We start from the raw sequence: 15,147 nt of genomic DNA, 5'->3' as shown, positions 1-15,147 counted from the left end.
GCAGTGATAGCCACCAGCTTGGATGGGTTTAAAAGAGGATTGGACAAATGCATGGAGGAGGAGAGGGCTATTGGTGGCTACTAGCCATGGTGGCTATGCTCTGTTTCCACTGTTCAAGGCAGCAATGCTTCTGAATGCCAGTTGCAGGAAGCCACAGGAGGGGAGAGGGCTCTTGTGCTGGAATCCTGCTTGCTGGGTTTCCACTGGGGCATCTGGGTGGCTACTATGAGAACAGGATGCTGGCCTGATTTAGCAGGCTGGTGGCGCTGTGGTTTAAACCACTGTGCCACTTGGAAGGTGGGCGGTTTGAATCCCCGCAACAGCGTGAGCTCCCGTTGCTCGGTCCCTGCTCCTGCCAACCTAGCAGTTCGAAAGCACGCAGTGCAAGTAGATAAATAGGTACCACTCCGGTGGGAAGGTAAACAGCATTTCAATGCACTTCGCCAGAAGCGGATTAGTCATGCTGGCCACATGACCTGGAAAAACTCTCTGTGGAAGTGGACAAACGCCAGCTCCCTCGGCCTGTAGAGCGAGACAAGCACTGCAACCCCCGAGTCGTTTGTGAATGGGACTTAACTGTCAGGGGTACCTTTATCTTTATGTTCTTAAAGAGGCTGACTGGATATTTAAATATCAAGGAAACTCATGCCAATTAAGCAAACAGACCAAGTTTCAGAATTGTTTAGTTTAATGTGACTTTGTAGAGCCTTTGTCCTGCTGCGGGGCAGAGGCTTGCCTGGTAATAACAAACTGAAGTACTACTACATAAAAAAATACTTTAAAAAAATCTAGTTAGGGTAAACTGGTGAGGCAAATCCCAAGCCAGCTGAGAAATCACTAGAAGCAGAGAAGGGGAGCTGCTCCAAATGAGAGAGGGGGTGCAAATTAATTCTGGAACCTTTTTTAAAGAACTCTTGGAAGATATTCTTTTGTTTGCCACTCAGGAGGCACTCCCCCCTCCAGCCCTGGGCTGTTGGAAAGGTCCGCTACTTCTTTGGTGCAATGATGCCTTCAAGCTGCGCCTGAAAAGCAGAAAAATACAGACTAATTAATTAGTCTCTCACTTTTGCCAGAAGGTGCACATCTAACAATCCACTGCTTCACTTGGAGGCTGCTGCAGTGCTGGGGGCTGAAACAAGTTGGAGTGGAGAGGGGGGTGTTGTTTGTTCTTGCATTCCTCATCCCATGTTTTATAAATTAAGTTTCTTTCATTCTTGGCAAGGAAATCTGTTGCTTTATGAGAAGAAAGTGGAGAGTTGGCACTGTTTCCTGGCTACAAAAGTCTCATTTCATAATGTAAAAGTACTAAAGAGGAAATTGAATCAAAGTTGCTGTAACAGTGGTTTGCATTCTCTGCTTTCATGACTGGCCGTGAAGCCCTTGGCTGTCTGAGGGCTGTGCTATGAACATCATTTCTGGGACTCAGGCTCACTACAGTGACTAGAGGCAACTTGATGCCCAATTAGAAAAAAAAAAACACCACTGGCTGCCACTGAACAAGGAAGGGTTACTGGGGGCCACACCCAATTTTCTTGCTGGTTTTTCTTCCCTGCATGCCAGAAGCAGGCTCCACCAAGGAGGCAAATCTTTGGTAAGAGGAAAGTGTTTTCTGTCCCTCCACCCCAATCATAACACCCCTAAATTACCTAAGGGACAGGTGGAAGGAAACAAGACTTCTAAGCACACAATACCCATTGTGAAGCATTCAAACAGGCCTCGATTTCCCATAAGTAGCCCTTTGAAACTTGGTAAAATATCCCACCCTGTCAACTGACGTGCTCAGCTCTGTATGATCTGGTTTTGATCAGACGGACTAAGATTAAAGAGTACAGTTGCACTTCTGGGACCCTGAATAATGCACCTCACTACTAGTGAAACATGTTGAACTTTCTACATAGCTGATCCTCTCAGCAAGTCTTAAGTCCTCTGATTAAGAATACCACTGCTGGTTAGCATATGGCTAACAGATTAGAATTAAGGACTCTGGCCTTCCAGACCAGGTTAAGAACTAGGGACATGCCTACATAAAGCCAGGCTCTGGTATTTTCTAACAAAACATACATTACTGGGAGGCCATGTAAATTGGGAGCTAGAAACTGGCCTGACCAAATCAACCTGGGTGTGTCCTGTGTATAACAGATGAGCAGGAAAGATGTAGCAACCCTCCCAAAGTCAGAAACCAATAGGTGATGGGGCGGGAAGGCTCCTAAAGTCTAAACGCAGAATCCTGTTAGGAGCGTAGAATTTGCTGGACTATAACTTCCATCATCGCCGACTGGAGCTGGGAGTCCAACAGAATTTGGATGTCTAAGAAAGAGTGCTTTCTTTATGCACCAATCCAGCCCCTGTCCCCTCTAACCAACCTTGAGCTGCTGATTTGTTCGTTTCAGGAACTGCACTTCTTCTGTGTGCTTCTTCTCTTCCACCTGCCGCCTTTCAAGTTCCCGTTTCTCAATGGCATCACACTTGGCCTTCTGCTCATTCACTTGCCTCTCCAAGTCCCGCTTCTCATCCTCTAAGTCTGCAATCTTGGAGCAAAAAACAGACCCACCAGGTTAATGAGTGGCCACAAGAAGTGCAGTGTTACTTCTCCAGGCCTCCTGGAAGTGTCTTTACTGTCACCTAATAGAAGCAGGCAGGGACACGGGTGGCGCTGTGGGTAAAACCTCAGTGCCTAGGACTTGCCGATCGTATGGTCGGCGGTTTGAATCCCCGCGGCGGGGTGAGCTCCTGTCTTTCGTTCCCATCTCCTGCCCACCTAGCAGTTCGAAAGCACCCCTAAGTGCAAGTAGATAAATAGGTACCGCTTTATAGCGGGAAGGTAAACGGCGTTTCCGTGTGCTGCGCTGGTGCTGGCTTGCCAGAGCAGCTTCGTCACGCTGGCCACGTGACCCGGAAGTGTCTTCGGACAGCGCTGGCCCCCGGGCTCTTAAGTGAGATGGGCGCACAACCCTAGAGTCGGACACGACTGGTCCGTACGGGCAGGGGTACCTTTACCTTTAATAGAAGCAGGCAGGATGTGTGACAGTAATTACTATTCAGGTGGTTTCCACAGCTTGCTCACCCTAGGCAGCTCAGCCTTGGAGCTGACGATTCTCCTTCGCAAAGTTGCAATAAGATGCACTGCACACACACATCTGCACAACTATAAGCAAGTGGTAGACTTCATGCTTGCCAAGAAGCTTTGAGGCCCAAACCAACTCTGCCTTTCTTTCCCCAACTAAGATCGTGCAGCGGTGGGAGATGTTGGCCTCCACACTTACTCTCCTTTCCATATCAGACTTGCCCTGCTCAGCCTGCAGTGCCTTCCTCATGCCAAAGGCAACACTGCTCTCATACAGGGTCTGGTAAGCAGCAATTGTCATCCGGATCTCGTCTCGCACTCGCAACAGCAGCAGCCCCCGCTCTGCACAGTTGATGGTCACCTCTCGGATCAGCTCATCTGCAAGGGAAGAGTTACAAATGAGCCTTTTCATGGGAAAAGTCTGGGCTGATGCTCTTTCTCCCACCCACCTCCAGAGGTTGGAAGCTAGGGACTCATGACTGCCTTAAAGGACAAGAATTCTTCAGTGTTTGGTGTTCCAGCTTGCGAGCAAGTTAATGGCTCTAACTTAGGTTTCAAAGCTGTACTTGTAGCAGCAACAAAGTTGATCAGGGAGGCTTTTCCTAGGAAGATGAACTACAGTTATTTAGGAGGCTGGTTAAAAAGAAATGGATAAGCAGAAAGTGGTGTATTTTGGGGGTGAGGGTGGGATGGGAAATAACACTGTAGTGTGTTACAGTCATACCTCCGGTTGCGAACAGGATCTGTTCCAGAGGTCCGGCCAGATCCCGAGGTTTTCGCAACTCGAGGATCACTGTTATATGCATGCGCGTGGCGGTAGACCGCTTCTGCGTATGAGTGTGCGGCAAAACACTTCCAGGTTTGCCACTTTTGCAACCTGAAGTTTACGTTACCCGAGGGTAATGTAACCCGAGGTGCTACTGTATTTTAATTGGAAGAGGTGTAGGACTAGAACTGGGGGTGAGGATGTGACAAATCATTGAAACGAGGACCTGGGACTCATGCCCTCATTTTCTGGATGAGACTGTGCATGTGGAGAGGGCTGGCTCTGTTCACTCACTCACCAAAGCACTGGGAGTACAGCTCTCGCCTCACAGGGCAGATGCCTGTCTCACGGGCCTGGCGCTGCTGGAGTTTGAGGTCCAGCTGTTCCTGCAGATGCACCACATCCATGCGTGTGCTGGGGGTGCTCGACACCTGCTGGATCCATAGCTGGTTCTCTTCCACCCATTCTCTACACCAAAGCAAGCAGAGAGAGGCTAGGATTCAAGGAGACCAAGCAGGCTCACTTTATGTTTTGGTAATGAAAGAGACATTTCCAGTGGCTTCTAAATCTTAGAAAGGAGACAGCAACCCAAAGCCTGTTCAGACCTCAGTTTATCATGAATTGTGAATTCCTCGTGCCTCCATCATTCCCAACCTAAAGTGTCCTCTTCAAACTACTGCTGTCCCATACCTAAAGGTAAAGGTACCCCTGCCCGTACGGGCCAGTCTTGACAGACTCTGGGGTTGTGCGCCCATCTCACTTAAGAGGCCAGGGGCCAGCGCTGTCCGGAGACACTTCTGGGTCACGTGGCCAGCATGACAAGCTGCATCTGGCGAGCCAGCGCAGCACACGGAAACGCTGTTTACCTTCCCGCTAGTAAGCGGTCCCTATTTATCTACTTGCACCCGAGGGTGCTTTCGAACTGCTAGGTTGGCAGGTGCTGGGACCAAGCAACGGGAGCGCACCCCGCCGCGGGGATTCGAACCGCCGACCTGACGATCGGCAAGTCCTAGGCGCTGAGGTTTTACCCACAGCGCCACCCGCGTCCCGGGGGCCCCATACCTAGTCCTCCCTAAATAGAGATTCCCATGCTTTGAAAATCTGAATACAAGAGCTACATCAGTTGTATAGGGAAACTCCAGATTTAGGGAAGAGAAAGTGAGTGACAGCAGTAGTTGGAAGAAAACATGTAGAGGAGGACATGGGCATAGCCAAGTGGGGGGCAGCTGACCCCATAAATCAATAAAAATACTTAACTGAGGTCCCCCCAACACAAAGCCTTCCCCCCTAATAGAAATCCTGGCTATGCCCGTGGAGGACGGGGAATTAAAGGGGGCACGGGGGAGGGGTTCATAATCCACATTAAACTGAGGAATGGATGGCTCCATGTCCAAGGGCATTAAGAACACTGTAGCCTCCACTCCTTGAGCTGCTTGGATTTGAGTGCACTGTGAGTAGACCTGTAACTGCAGGATGGAGCCGCAGCTCAGTACAGTGGTACCTCTGGTTGCGAACGGGATCCGTTCTGGAGGCCCGTTAGCAACATGAAAAGATTGCAACCCGCAGCGGCGCATTTGCACATGGGTGTGTTGTGATCCGCTGCTTCTGAGCATGATGTCATTTTGTGCTTCTGCGCATGCGGCGAAACCTGGAAGTAACCCTTTCCGGTACTTCCGGGTCGCTGCGGGACGTAACCTGAAAGAACATAACATAAAGTGGATGTAACATGAGGTATAGCTGTATTTGGGTGGGTGTGGATGTTTATAACCCTCCGGCGTTTCCGTGTGCGGCTCTGGCTCGCCAGAGCAGTGATGTCACGCTGGCCACGTGACCCGGAAGTGTCTCCGGACAGCGCTGCCCCCTGGCCTCTTAAGTGAGATGGGCGCACAACCCCAGAATCTGTCAAGACTGGCCCGTACAGGCAGGGGTACCTTTACCTTTACCTTTAAAGCTGCCAGTTCAGCATGCATCTGCAGAGGAAGTTTTTTTTTGCTGTTGCCACTATAGAGAAGATGTAGACTTCTTCTCATGCAGAGCGAGGTAGCTGGGCAGTGGGTGCTTGCCATGCCTGGAATGAACGGGGACCTGCCCCCCAATAAGGAATAGAGCTTCCTTGCTGGCCTCTACTGTGGTGGGGAGCCCTCCAGGACTGGTAGCTCAGCTGCCCCTCCGGCCCCAGCAGGAGGAGGGCGACTCGAGGGGCCCCTGCCCAGGAGCCACTTGGTTTCGGACCCAACCCACTCACAGAGCCTGCATCTCACCTGGGGGGCAGGATGGCGTTGAGGATCTCCTCGGGCTGCTTGGTGGCGTCTACAGTGGGCGGCGGGGTCTTGCCCTTCGGCGTCGGGACGGGCCCCGGCGGAGGCCCCACCTGCGGGCTCGCCTTCAGCGGACGCGCCTGCGGAGAAGGAGGAGGAGGAGAAGACGGAGACAGAGGCAAGTGGAGCGGGGCTGGCTGGGGTGAGCGGAGGGGCTCCGTGCACGGAGCTCAGACCCAGCCGCCATCCCCCCCGGGACGTACCTTGGGCGAGCGCTTATCAGTGTTGCGGCTGACCAGCACCGGCGTCTCATAGCGGAGCAGGGAGTCCGCGGGCGGGATCATGATGGCGGCGGCGGCTCCTCTCCTCTTCCGGACGGGCCCGGCTTTCGCCCCGGGACCTGTTGTGCTAAGGTTGGCATAGCGACGGCGACCGGGCTCGGACAGGAAGCCCAGTCACATGACACGCTCCAGCCCGCGCCTGCGCAGAAAAGCACCGCGGCCGTCCCATCTGCAACACGGCAGCCTAGAGAAACGCAGGAGCCGGAAGGGTTCGTGAGAGTAGCGCCGCCTGCGCCGACTTCCGGGTACCGTGGACCGCTGCCCCGTTCCTCCCGAGAGGCAAGCAGAGAAGAGCCGCTCTCGGCTAAGCACGGGGTTGTTCTGGCTTGAATCCTTCTTAACATAGTCCAGTGCGGGTATTCTGGCTATTTTGCTTTGCACACGAAAACTGTCCTGCAAAGCAGCTTAGCAGCAACAATCCCTGAGGCTGGGACTGGAAGAGAGGAGAAGGGGAGAGAGAGGAGGGGAGCGGTCACCTGCTCAGGATGAGCCTGTCCTTGTTTTCAACCCCCGCCCCCGACTGTCCCTGCCCATCATGGAAAGCGCCTGGAGGTCTGTGAGCTTAGTTAGGCGCGGCTGGCGAGCACAAGCGACGGGGCATTCTACGTGGTGGCCCCGCAGTCGCGAGCCTCACTTCTGGGTCACGTCTAGAGCTGTTTCGGAAAGGATTGAGAAGCATCTCCTTTCCCCCAGTGATAGATTCCGTATTTATCGCGCCTCCCTCCGTCTGCAGCGCTTCAGCGCTTCACACACGGCTTTGTGGGGGGGAGCTTCCTGCTCTCTCTCTCTCTCTCTCTCTCTCTCGTTTGTTATGAAAACGCAATAAATGAACCCATTAAGTGAAGACGAAACTTGGCCCTCCAGCTGTTTTGGGACTACAATTCCCATCATCTCTGACCACTGGTCCTGTTAGCTAGGGATGATGGGAGCTGTAGTCCCAAAACAGCTGGGGGGCCAAGTTTGGCCATCACTGCATGATTAAGTAAATGTCTTATCAGTAGCCGCCAGGGGGCGTCTGACCACGACTAGTCGAGGCCAGACAACTCCGCTCACAGGACAAACCATAGAGCGCACAGTAAGTAGAGCGGCATCGAGCCTGGATGGGAAGTGTTTCTCGATAGTGACCCCGGCGACGACCTGGAAGCGGAAGCGGGAGGAAAAGAAGAAAGAGAAGAGGCCGGCGGTGTTATGGAGGAGCCGCAGCGTCGGCGGAAGCGGAGCCCGCGCGGAAGCCACTCGCCGCCGCCGGGGAACTCGGGGGCCGGCAGGTGATGATGCCCGGGGGTGGCGGGGATGGGCTCAGAAGCTCCTGTGTCTTGTGAGGGGAAGGGGCCCGGCCCGGCCCAGCGCCGCCGCCTCCTCCACTGGCGCTCCGTGGGGAAGGGGGGACGCGAGGCCGTGGGCCGACTCGCTTTATTTGCCCTTTGCCTTATAAAAAGGAGCCTTGAAGGACCGAGAGTCAGTGTGCTGTACTGGTTAAGAGTGTCGGACACGGGAGAGACCGGGGTTCAATAATAATAATAATTTATTATTTGTACCCCGCCCATCTGGCTGGGTTTCCCCAGCCACTCTGGGCGGCTTCCAACAAAGATGAAAAATACACTAAAATGTCACATATTAAAAACTTCCCTGAACAGGGCTGCCTTCAGATGTCTTCTGAATGTCAGGTAGTTGTTTATCGCTTTGACATCTGATGGGAGGGCGTTCCACAGGGCGGGCGCCACTACCGAGAAGGCCCTCTGCCTGGTTCCCTGTAACTTGGCCTCTCGCAGTGAGGGAACCGCCAGAAGGCCCTCGGGGATGGACCTCAGTGTCCGGGCAGAACGATGGGGGGGGGGAGAGACGCTCCTTCAGATATACTGGACCGAGGCCGTTTAGGGCTTTAAAGGTCAGCACCAACACTTTGAATTGTGCTTGGAAACGTATTGGGAGCCAATGTAGGTCTTTCAAGACCGGTGTTATATGGTCTCGGCGGCCGCCCCCAGTCACCAGTCTAGCTGCCGCATTCTGGATTAGTTGTAGTTTCCGAGTCACCTTCAAAGGTAGCCCCACGTAGAGTGCATTGCAGTAGTCCAAGCGGGAGATAACCAGAGCGTGCACCACTCTGGCGAGACAGTCCGCAGGCACATAGGGTCTCAGCCTATGTACCAGATGGAGCTGGTAAACAGCTGCCCTGGATACAGATTTGACCTGTGCCTCCATGGACAACTGTGAGTCCAAAATGACTCCCAGGCTGCGCACCTGGTCCTTCAGGGGCACAGTTACCCCATTCAGGACCAGGGAATCCTCCACACCTGCCCGCCTCCTGTCCCCCCAAAACAGTACTTCTGTCTTGTCAGGATTCAACCTCAATCTGTTAGCCGCCATCCATCCTCCAACCGCCTCCAGACACTCACACAGGACCTTCACCGTCTTCACTGGTTCTGATTTAAAAGAGAGGTAGAGCTGGGTATCATCCGCATACTGATGAACACCCAGCCCAAACCTCCTGATGATCTCTCCCAGTGGCTGCATGTAAATGTTGAAAAGCATGGGGGAGAGGACAGAACCCTGAGGCACTCCACAAGTGAGAGCCCAGGGGTCTGAACACTCATCCCCCCCCACCACTTTCTGAACACGGCCCAGGAGGAAGGAGCAGAACCACTGTATGACAGTGTCCCCAGCTCCCAGCCCCTCAAGATGGTCCAGAAGGATGTTATGGTCGATGGTATCAAACGCCACTGAGAGATCCAGCAGAACTAGGAAACAGCTCTCACCTTTGTCCCTAGCCCGCCGGAGATCATCAACCAGTGCGACCAAGGCAGTTTCAGTCCCATGATGAGGCCTGAATCCCGACTGGAAGGGATCCAAATGGTCCGCTTCTTCCAGGCGTGCCTGGAGTTGTTCAGCAACCACTCGCTCAATCACCTTGCCCAAGAATGGAAGATTTGAGACTGGGCGATAATTGGCCATTGTGGCCACATCTAAAGATGGTTTTTTAAGAAGGGGTGTAATAACCGCCTCTTTCAGCGGGTCTGGGAAGGCTCCCTCACGGAGCATTCACCACCCCACGAAGCCCATCGCCCAGTCCTTCCCGGCTAGCTTTTATAAGCCAGGATGGGCAAGGAGACAGGTGGTTGGCTTCACTCGTCCAAGCAGCCTGTCCACATCCTCGGAGGTAACAGATTGGAATTGATCCCACACAACTTGACTAGACAGGACTCTAGCACTCTCCCGCCCTGGCCCTGCTCCCACGGTGGAGTCTACTTCTTCCCGAATCTGAGCGATTTTATCTGCAAAAAACTTTGCAAAATCATTGCAGGAGATCATGTGGCCCCCGCTCAGCCATGAAGCTCCCTGGGTGACCTTGGGGACCAGCCACTGCCTTCTCTCAACCTAAGTTGCCTCACAGGGTAGCTGGCACCATGTTTGCCACCTTGATCTCCATGCCTAAAAAAGGTGGGATATGAAGACAACGAATAATACAATGGTCTCCGGGCAACTTTTTCCTATTCAAGTCTGGCTTGACTGGCTTTGCAAGAAGGTGAGGTAGGGCAGAATGACAATTATGGGAAATGTGGGTTAAGTGCTTCTGTAGTGGCATTGGGCTTTGATTAGATAACACACATTAGGGAAACTGAGTTTCACCTGTTGACTGTGAGAGTGGTGCTACATATACTAGCCTTTGGCAGCGTGGTGCCCTCCAGATGTTTTGCACTGCAACTCCCAGCAAGTACAGTATGCCCCCTCAACTGTGAAAGTCTCCTTATCCCACTGGCCTTCACCTCAGATCTTGCTTAAGCATAGGAGGAATTGCAGACAGTGGAAAGATACAGGAAGCCCTCACAGCCCCCTGTTTTTGTGTCACCTGCTGTCTCTTTAAATAGTTGTTGGCTTTATTTGCTGTTTTGTTATGCTTCCTGGTTGCGTTTTTATCTTCTGTACTTTGTTGATTTAACTTTATTTAAGCTGCCTTGTGGGACGCGGGTGGCGCTGTGGGTAAAACTTCAGTGCCTAGGACTTGCCGATCGTATGGTCGGCGGTTCGAATCCTTGCGTCGGGGTGAGCTCCCGTCTTTCGGTCCCAGCTCCTGCCCACCTAGCAGTTTGAAAGCACCCCTAAGTGCAAGTAGATAAATAGGTACCGCTTTATAGCGGGAAGGTAAACGGCGTTTCCATGTGCTGTGCTGGTGCTGGCTCGCCAGAGCAGCTTTGTCACGCTGGCCAAGTGACCCGGAAGTGTCTCCGGACAGTGCTGGCCCCCGGCCTCTTAAGTGAGATGGGCGCACAACCCTAGAGTCGGACACGACTGGCTCGTAAAGGCAGGGGTACCTTTACCTTTTAAGCTGCCTTGTATGATTCTGCAAATGTCGGGTATATATTCCTTATTGATGCCCCACTCTCACCTCTGAATTGCTGTATACCAGACCACAGTGGATCAAGTGTGTTGACTTGCATGTGCCTTTTTTTTGCTGATGGGAATTCATGTGCTTAACCTTGGTTTCATATCTTTAAAAGGTCACAGTCAAAAAGAAAAAACAAGTCCTCAAACAAAAAAAGCAAATCCCCCCGAGAGAAAAGAAGCCGAAGTCCGCATCATGTGATACCTAAAGTAAAGCAGGTAACTGGGCATACCAGATAAAACTGACAGAAGCTTTGTATTGTATTGTACACTTGGGATTAAAGCAAGTATGGACAACTTGAGGAAACAAAAGTTACTGGTGTAAAAAAAAAAAAAAGCTAAACAAACACTAGCACTGCCATTAGATTGTGCAATAGCTTAATTTTTCCAAACAGACCTTGTAGTGTGGCTATTAAATTCAGCATGCTGTGATAACAGTTTTACAGTTTTAGAAAATATATGAAAAGCTGAAACCATTTTACTTATTTATACTCATGAACAGAACTTTTAAAAACTTGCCTTTTGCTATTGCCCTAATGTAGGAGCGAGAAGAACGCTCCCAGAGGGGGCATGAGGAGCGTCCACATCGAGACCACTCTGAGCCGGGCCACAGGCAGGAAAGAAGCAATGACCGAGACAGACATCGGGACCATTCTGGCCGAAGGAAGCCCCACCGGGATCAGCCTGGGGGCCACGAAAGGGAGAGGGACGGTCATCGCTTCCAGGTTCAGCAGGCACAGAGGGAATTATATAATGAGCAACGTCGGGAGCGCCGGGAGCAGGCAGAAGCCAGCGGTGACGAAGAGAATCCAGGGGCAGAGGGGTCACACAGCACAGACAAAGAGCCAGGGAATAAAGAGAAACCAAGCTTTGAACTGTCTGGTGCACTTCTGGAGGATTCCAATACGTTCCGTGGTGTCGTGATCAAATACAGCGAGCCCCCAGAAGCACGGATCCCCAAGAAGCGGTGGCGTTTGTATCCTTTCAAGAACGACGAGGTTCTCCCAGTTATGTACATTCACAGGCAGAGTGCCTACCTGCTGGGCAGGCACCGACGCATTGCTGATATCCCTATTGACCACCCCTCCTGCTCAAAACAACACGCTGTCTTTCAGTACCGGTAAGTCTTGACCCAGGTGTGGGTGTGGATATGTAGCTGCTTAGGAGCCTCTATGAGCTATGAGTAGCTGTTAATTTCAAGTTAGCTATTAATACTCCCCTCTTACTGGCTGGGATCTATACAGCAAGAGACAGTGTTAAGGACTTTGGATACATCATTTTATTGATAAATACGCCCTGTAATTGCTACCTCCATGTTGTCCTACCCCTCTCCAGCAAATTTATGCCAAATACATTCATCTGCTGTCGTTTTGACCGTAGCTCCTCTTTCCTGGTACACTATGTCGCTATTGAGAAAGTATCCTTGCTTTAAAGTTCCTTGCCTGCAATTTGATGTCAGCCTTGTCTCCTAGTAAAGCCTTTCTAATTCCTTCACCTTGGGACAAACAAGCAACAAGTCTCAAGCAAGTGTCGGGGAGCTTCTAGCCCAAGGACCTAATTAAGCCTGGCACAGGTCCCAGTTTGGTCCATGAAACTGTTCCCCACAGACTACAGTCACCTGCTCCCCATTTGGCCTTACATAGAGGATGTGAAGTGTGGGGCAGGTATAGACACGGTAATAAAGAATTTAACTTAAGCTCCCAATTGTTCCTTTGCACGCAGGTTCTTTGTTGGTGCTGATAGGAACTCCCTAGCATAGCTGAGGGGACTTGCATTGTTTGCAGGAAGGGGTGTGGATTCAAACCTTCTTGGAACAGAGAATTTTTTTTCTCTGCAGAGGGGGAAATGCTTTGTTTATGGAGAAAGCAGCTTGAACCCAAACCACTTTCTTGAGAATGACTTCAAAGGAGCTCCCTCTGACTGCCAATCAGTGGTTACAGCAAGTCCCTTTGAAGGCATGCTCCTTTGAACTTCAACATGTGCATGTGCCGGTCATCTGGCAGTATTATGACGTTGGCAGAGGGTGGGGGAATTAAGGGCCAGCCTTGACAAACCTGGTAAACTAATGGAAGCCAGTGCAACAGAGCTTACCCTCCCTATGCCTCCTCCAGATCTCTTAAGGGTCAGGAGAACCCCCAGAGCAGCACCCAGGAGACATGGGGCTTGCCAAGCTGTACTTGGCAAACAGAAATATTTGTGCTGACAGAACAGTCGTAAGAGCATGACTTTGAATTCCTGTCTAAGGATCTGGTCCACTGGTCCATTCCTGATATGCTGAATAGTGTGAGGACTGGGAGTGATCAGAAATTGCAATTATGGGGCATATTGAAGGTTTAAAACCAGAGCAGACCTTATGGGGCTTTAAGTTCATTATCAATAGTTCCACTAAAGATTAGGGCAGCTACAAATTTCTCAAGGTGGAAAGGGCCACAGCTGATCTCCTTGAGCAAGGCAGTCACAACTAAATAGCTCTTCTTCCTGAATAAGCACACAGGTCTCTGCTGTCAGTTATGTTCAAAGGAGTTTTATGTTTTAAGATGTGCTCCACAGGGTTGTTGTGGGATGCTGGAAGCTGGGAGAAATCTTAACGAAGTTGGGCTCCCATATATTATGCTGTTAATCAGTACAAATCTCTTGTTTCTTACAAGGCTTGTGGAATACACCCGCCCTGATGGCACAGTGGGCCGGAAGGTAAAACCCTACATTATTGACCTTGGCTCAGGCAATGGCACATTTCTGAACAACCAGCGCATTGAGCCTCAGCGCTACTATGAACTGAAAGAGAAGGATGTCCTGAAATTTGGGTTCAGTAGCAGGGAGTATGTTCTGCTCCATGAGTCATCAGATACCTCAGAGGTGGACCAGAAGGCAGAGGAGGAGGAGGAGGAGGAAGAGGAGGAAGAATCCACTTGACAGCCCATCAGGGGGTGGACTTAAACTTTCTCTGCAGCTGAGCCTCAGATCCTTTGTGTGGACTGAAGCATTGCTGCCCCGATGCCTCTCACTGCCTTAAAATCTGCTGCCTATGGCTAGTCATGTTAATTTGTGAACTTCTCACACACTCAGTTGATGGTTATGGGCACTGAAGTAGAGCCAACTGTTGCTTTTCAAATGGTTTGGGTTAATCAGAAGGTGTTAGGAAAGCGAGGTCACTTTTGATGCCCAGCTGACATCGCAGCTGTGTTGCTAGAGTTTCTCAATGTATCTTTTAATTTAAGACTCTGAAACAAGAAACCACCCTGTACAAAAATTGCCTTTTCCAAACAAACAGGTTATTTTGCTTCTCCCTACCCCTTTTATTTTTTTGCTTGCACACAGTTTTTTTAAAAAATGATAGATGCAACTTTTTTTTAAGAAAAAAAAGAATTTTGATTTAAAGCCTGTTGGATGTTCTGTAATGTCTCTAGCAGTTCGATTTATTAATGTGTTGAGGTAAAAGAACTTGCAAAAAATTGTGTAGATTTCTGAGATTCATGTAGGAAATTGTGCATCAAAATACATTTTCAGGGATATACTTTCCAGATCCGTGGCAGTTGAATCTGGAGTGAAAAGGAAGTTTTCTGTCTCCTCTGTCTGGCTTTACCACTGAGGGGAAGGGAGCATTAAGTTCATTTCTCAGGCACCTGTATTACCCCATGAATAATTTTGCACTTAGCATGGTGGATAGTTTCCAAAAAACATTTAAGTAAGTTTAATTTCCTTTCTTTCAATGTGGATGCTACTATATTTTTGTCTTACTGATAGCAAGAGGCAGGAGGTGTATTAGTGTTGTACGAAGGGAGGTGGAAGAGACCTTCACCCACAACCCTTTTGCACTCTGAAAACTTGTGCACAGGTTCTGTAGCTGCAGTTTTGTGTGTAGCTGCCTTACAATAAAGGAAACACAACTTGCTGTGTGTAGGGGTAGTAACTTTTCCTACTGCCCCACACTTTCTGAGAGCACCTCCTGTTTGCATAAATGTACCATGTGCATAGGGTTGTGTGCATGTCTAGAAGAATATTAGGATAAAGTTTAGCATGTAAATATGGGGCCAAAATGCAGATTTTCAAGCTTTTAGGTGATGGAGATGGTTTTGGACAGCAGTATCGCCTTTCCCAGAAGTCCCTATTTTCTTTTTTAAATAAAGGATTTGTAAATTTAGCTTGAACATGTTTATATTGCTGTGGTTTTTTTATTCCTTTCTCCAAATTGATAATGTTATTTCCTACTTAACTTTTAAATGAAAACAGGTGGGTTGGTGTGATATTACAGATAAGCAGCAAAAGTAGAGTTTACAAAGCTCTGTGTATTTTTTAAAAATGGCATTCAGCAAGCACGGCAAACCATTCTATCACTGC

General features: G+C 50.3%; 2 protein-coding genes and 1 long non-coding RNA gene across 4 annotated transcripts; 1 reads left to right on the top strand and 2 right to left on the bottom strand.

The window, feature by feature from the left end:
- Positions 1–670: 670 nt before the first annotated feature.
- DNALI1 (dynein axonemal light intermediate chain 1) lies at positions 671–6,546 on the bottom strand. The gene is made up of 6 exons (XM_079988494.1): positions 6,352–6,546; positions 6,092–6,228; positions 4,129–4,298; positions 3,264–3,442; positions 2,364–2,528; positions 671–1,022 (listed from the first exon to the last, which is right to left on the bottom strand). The coding sequence occupies exons 1-6, from the start codon at positions 6,430–6,432 to the stop codon at positions 987–989; spliced, it is 768 nt and encodes a 255-aa protein (XP_079844620.1). The 5' UTR covers positions 6,433–6,546; the 3' UTR covers positions 671–986.
- LOC307222916 lies at positions 4,305–6,084 on the bottom strand. Its single transcript, XR_013841899.1, has 3 exons — positions 5,774–6,084; positions 4,893–5,599; positions 4,305–4,520 (listed from the first exon to the last, which is right to left on the bottom strand). It is a non-coding gene; the product is annotated as an uncharacterized lncRNA (long non-coding RNA).
- A 713-nt stretch (positions 6,547–7,259) lies between the features above and the next one.
- On the top strand, positions 7,260–14,957 carry SNIP1 (Smad nuclear interacting protein 1). 2 transcript variants are annotated; one of them, XM_079988466.1, is made up of 4 exons: positions 7,260–7,697; positions 10,926–11,028; positions 11,352–11,929; positions 13,458–14,957. In XM_079988466.1, exons 1-4 carry the CDS (start codon positions 7,618–7,620, stop codon positions 13,720–13,722), a joined length of 1,026 nt encoding a protein of 341 aa, XP_079844592.1. In that variant the 5' UTR covers positions 7,260–7,617; the 3' UTR covers positions 13,723–14,957. The 2 variants fall into 2 exon arrangements, with proteins under 2 accessions (XP_079844592.1, XP_079844591.1); XM_079988465.1 differs by lacking the exon at positions 7,260–7,697 and adding an exon at positions 9,881–9,957.
- The last annotated feature ends 190 nt before the right edge of the window (positions 14,958–15,147 follow it).

This window comes from Podarcis cretensis (assembly GCF_951804945.1).
Source record: "Podarcis cretensis genome assembly, chromosome: 8".
Classification (NCBI taxonomy): Eukaryota; Metazoa; Chordata; class Lepidosauria; order Squamata; family Lacertidae; genus Podarcis; species Podarcis cretensis.
The sequence above is the reverse complement of the archived record's forward strand: the minus strand, read 5'-3'. Positions and strand labels throughout refer to the sequence as shown.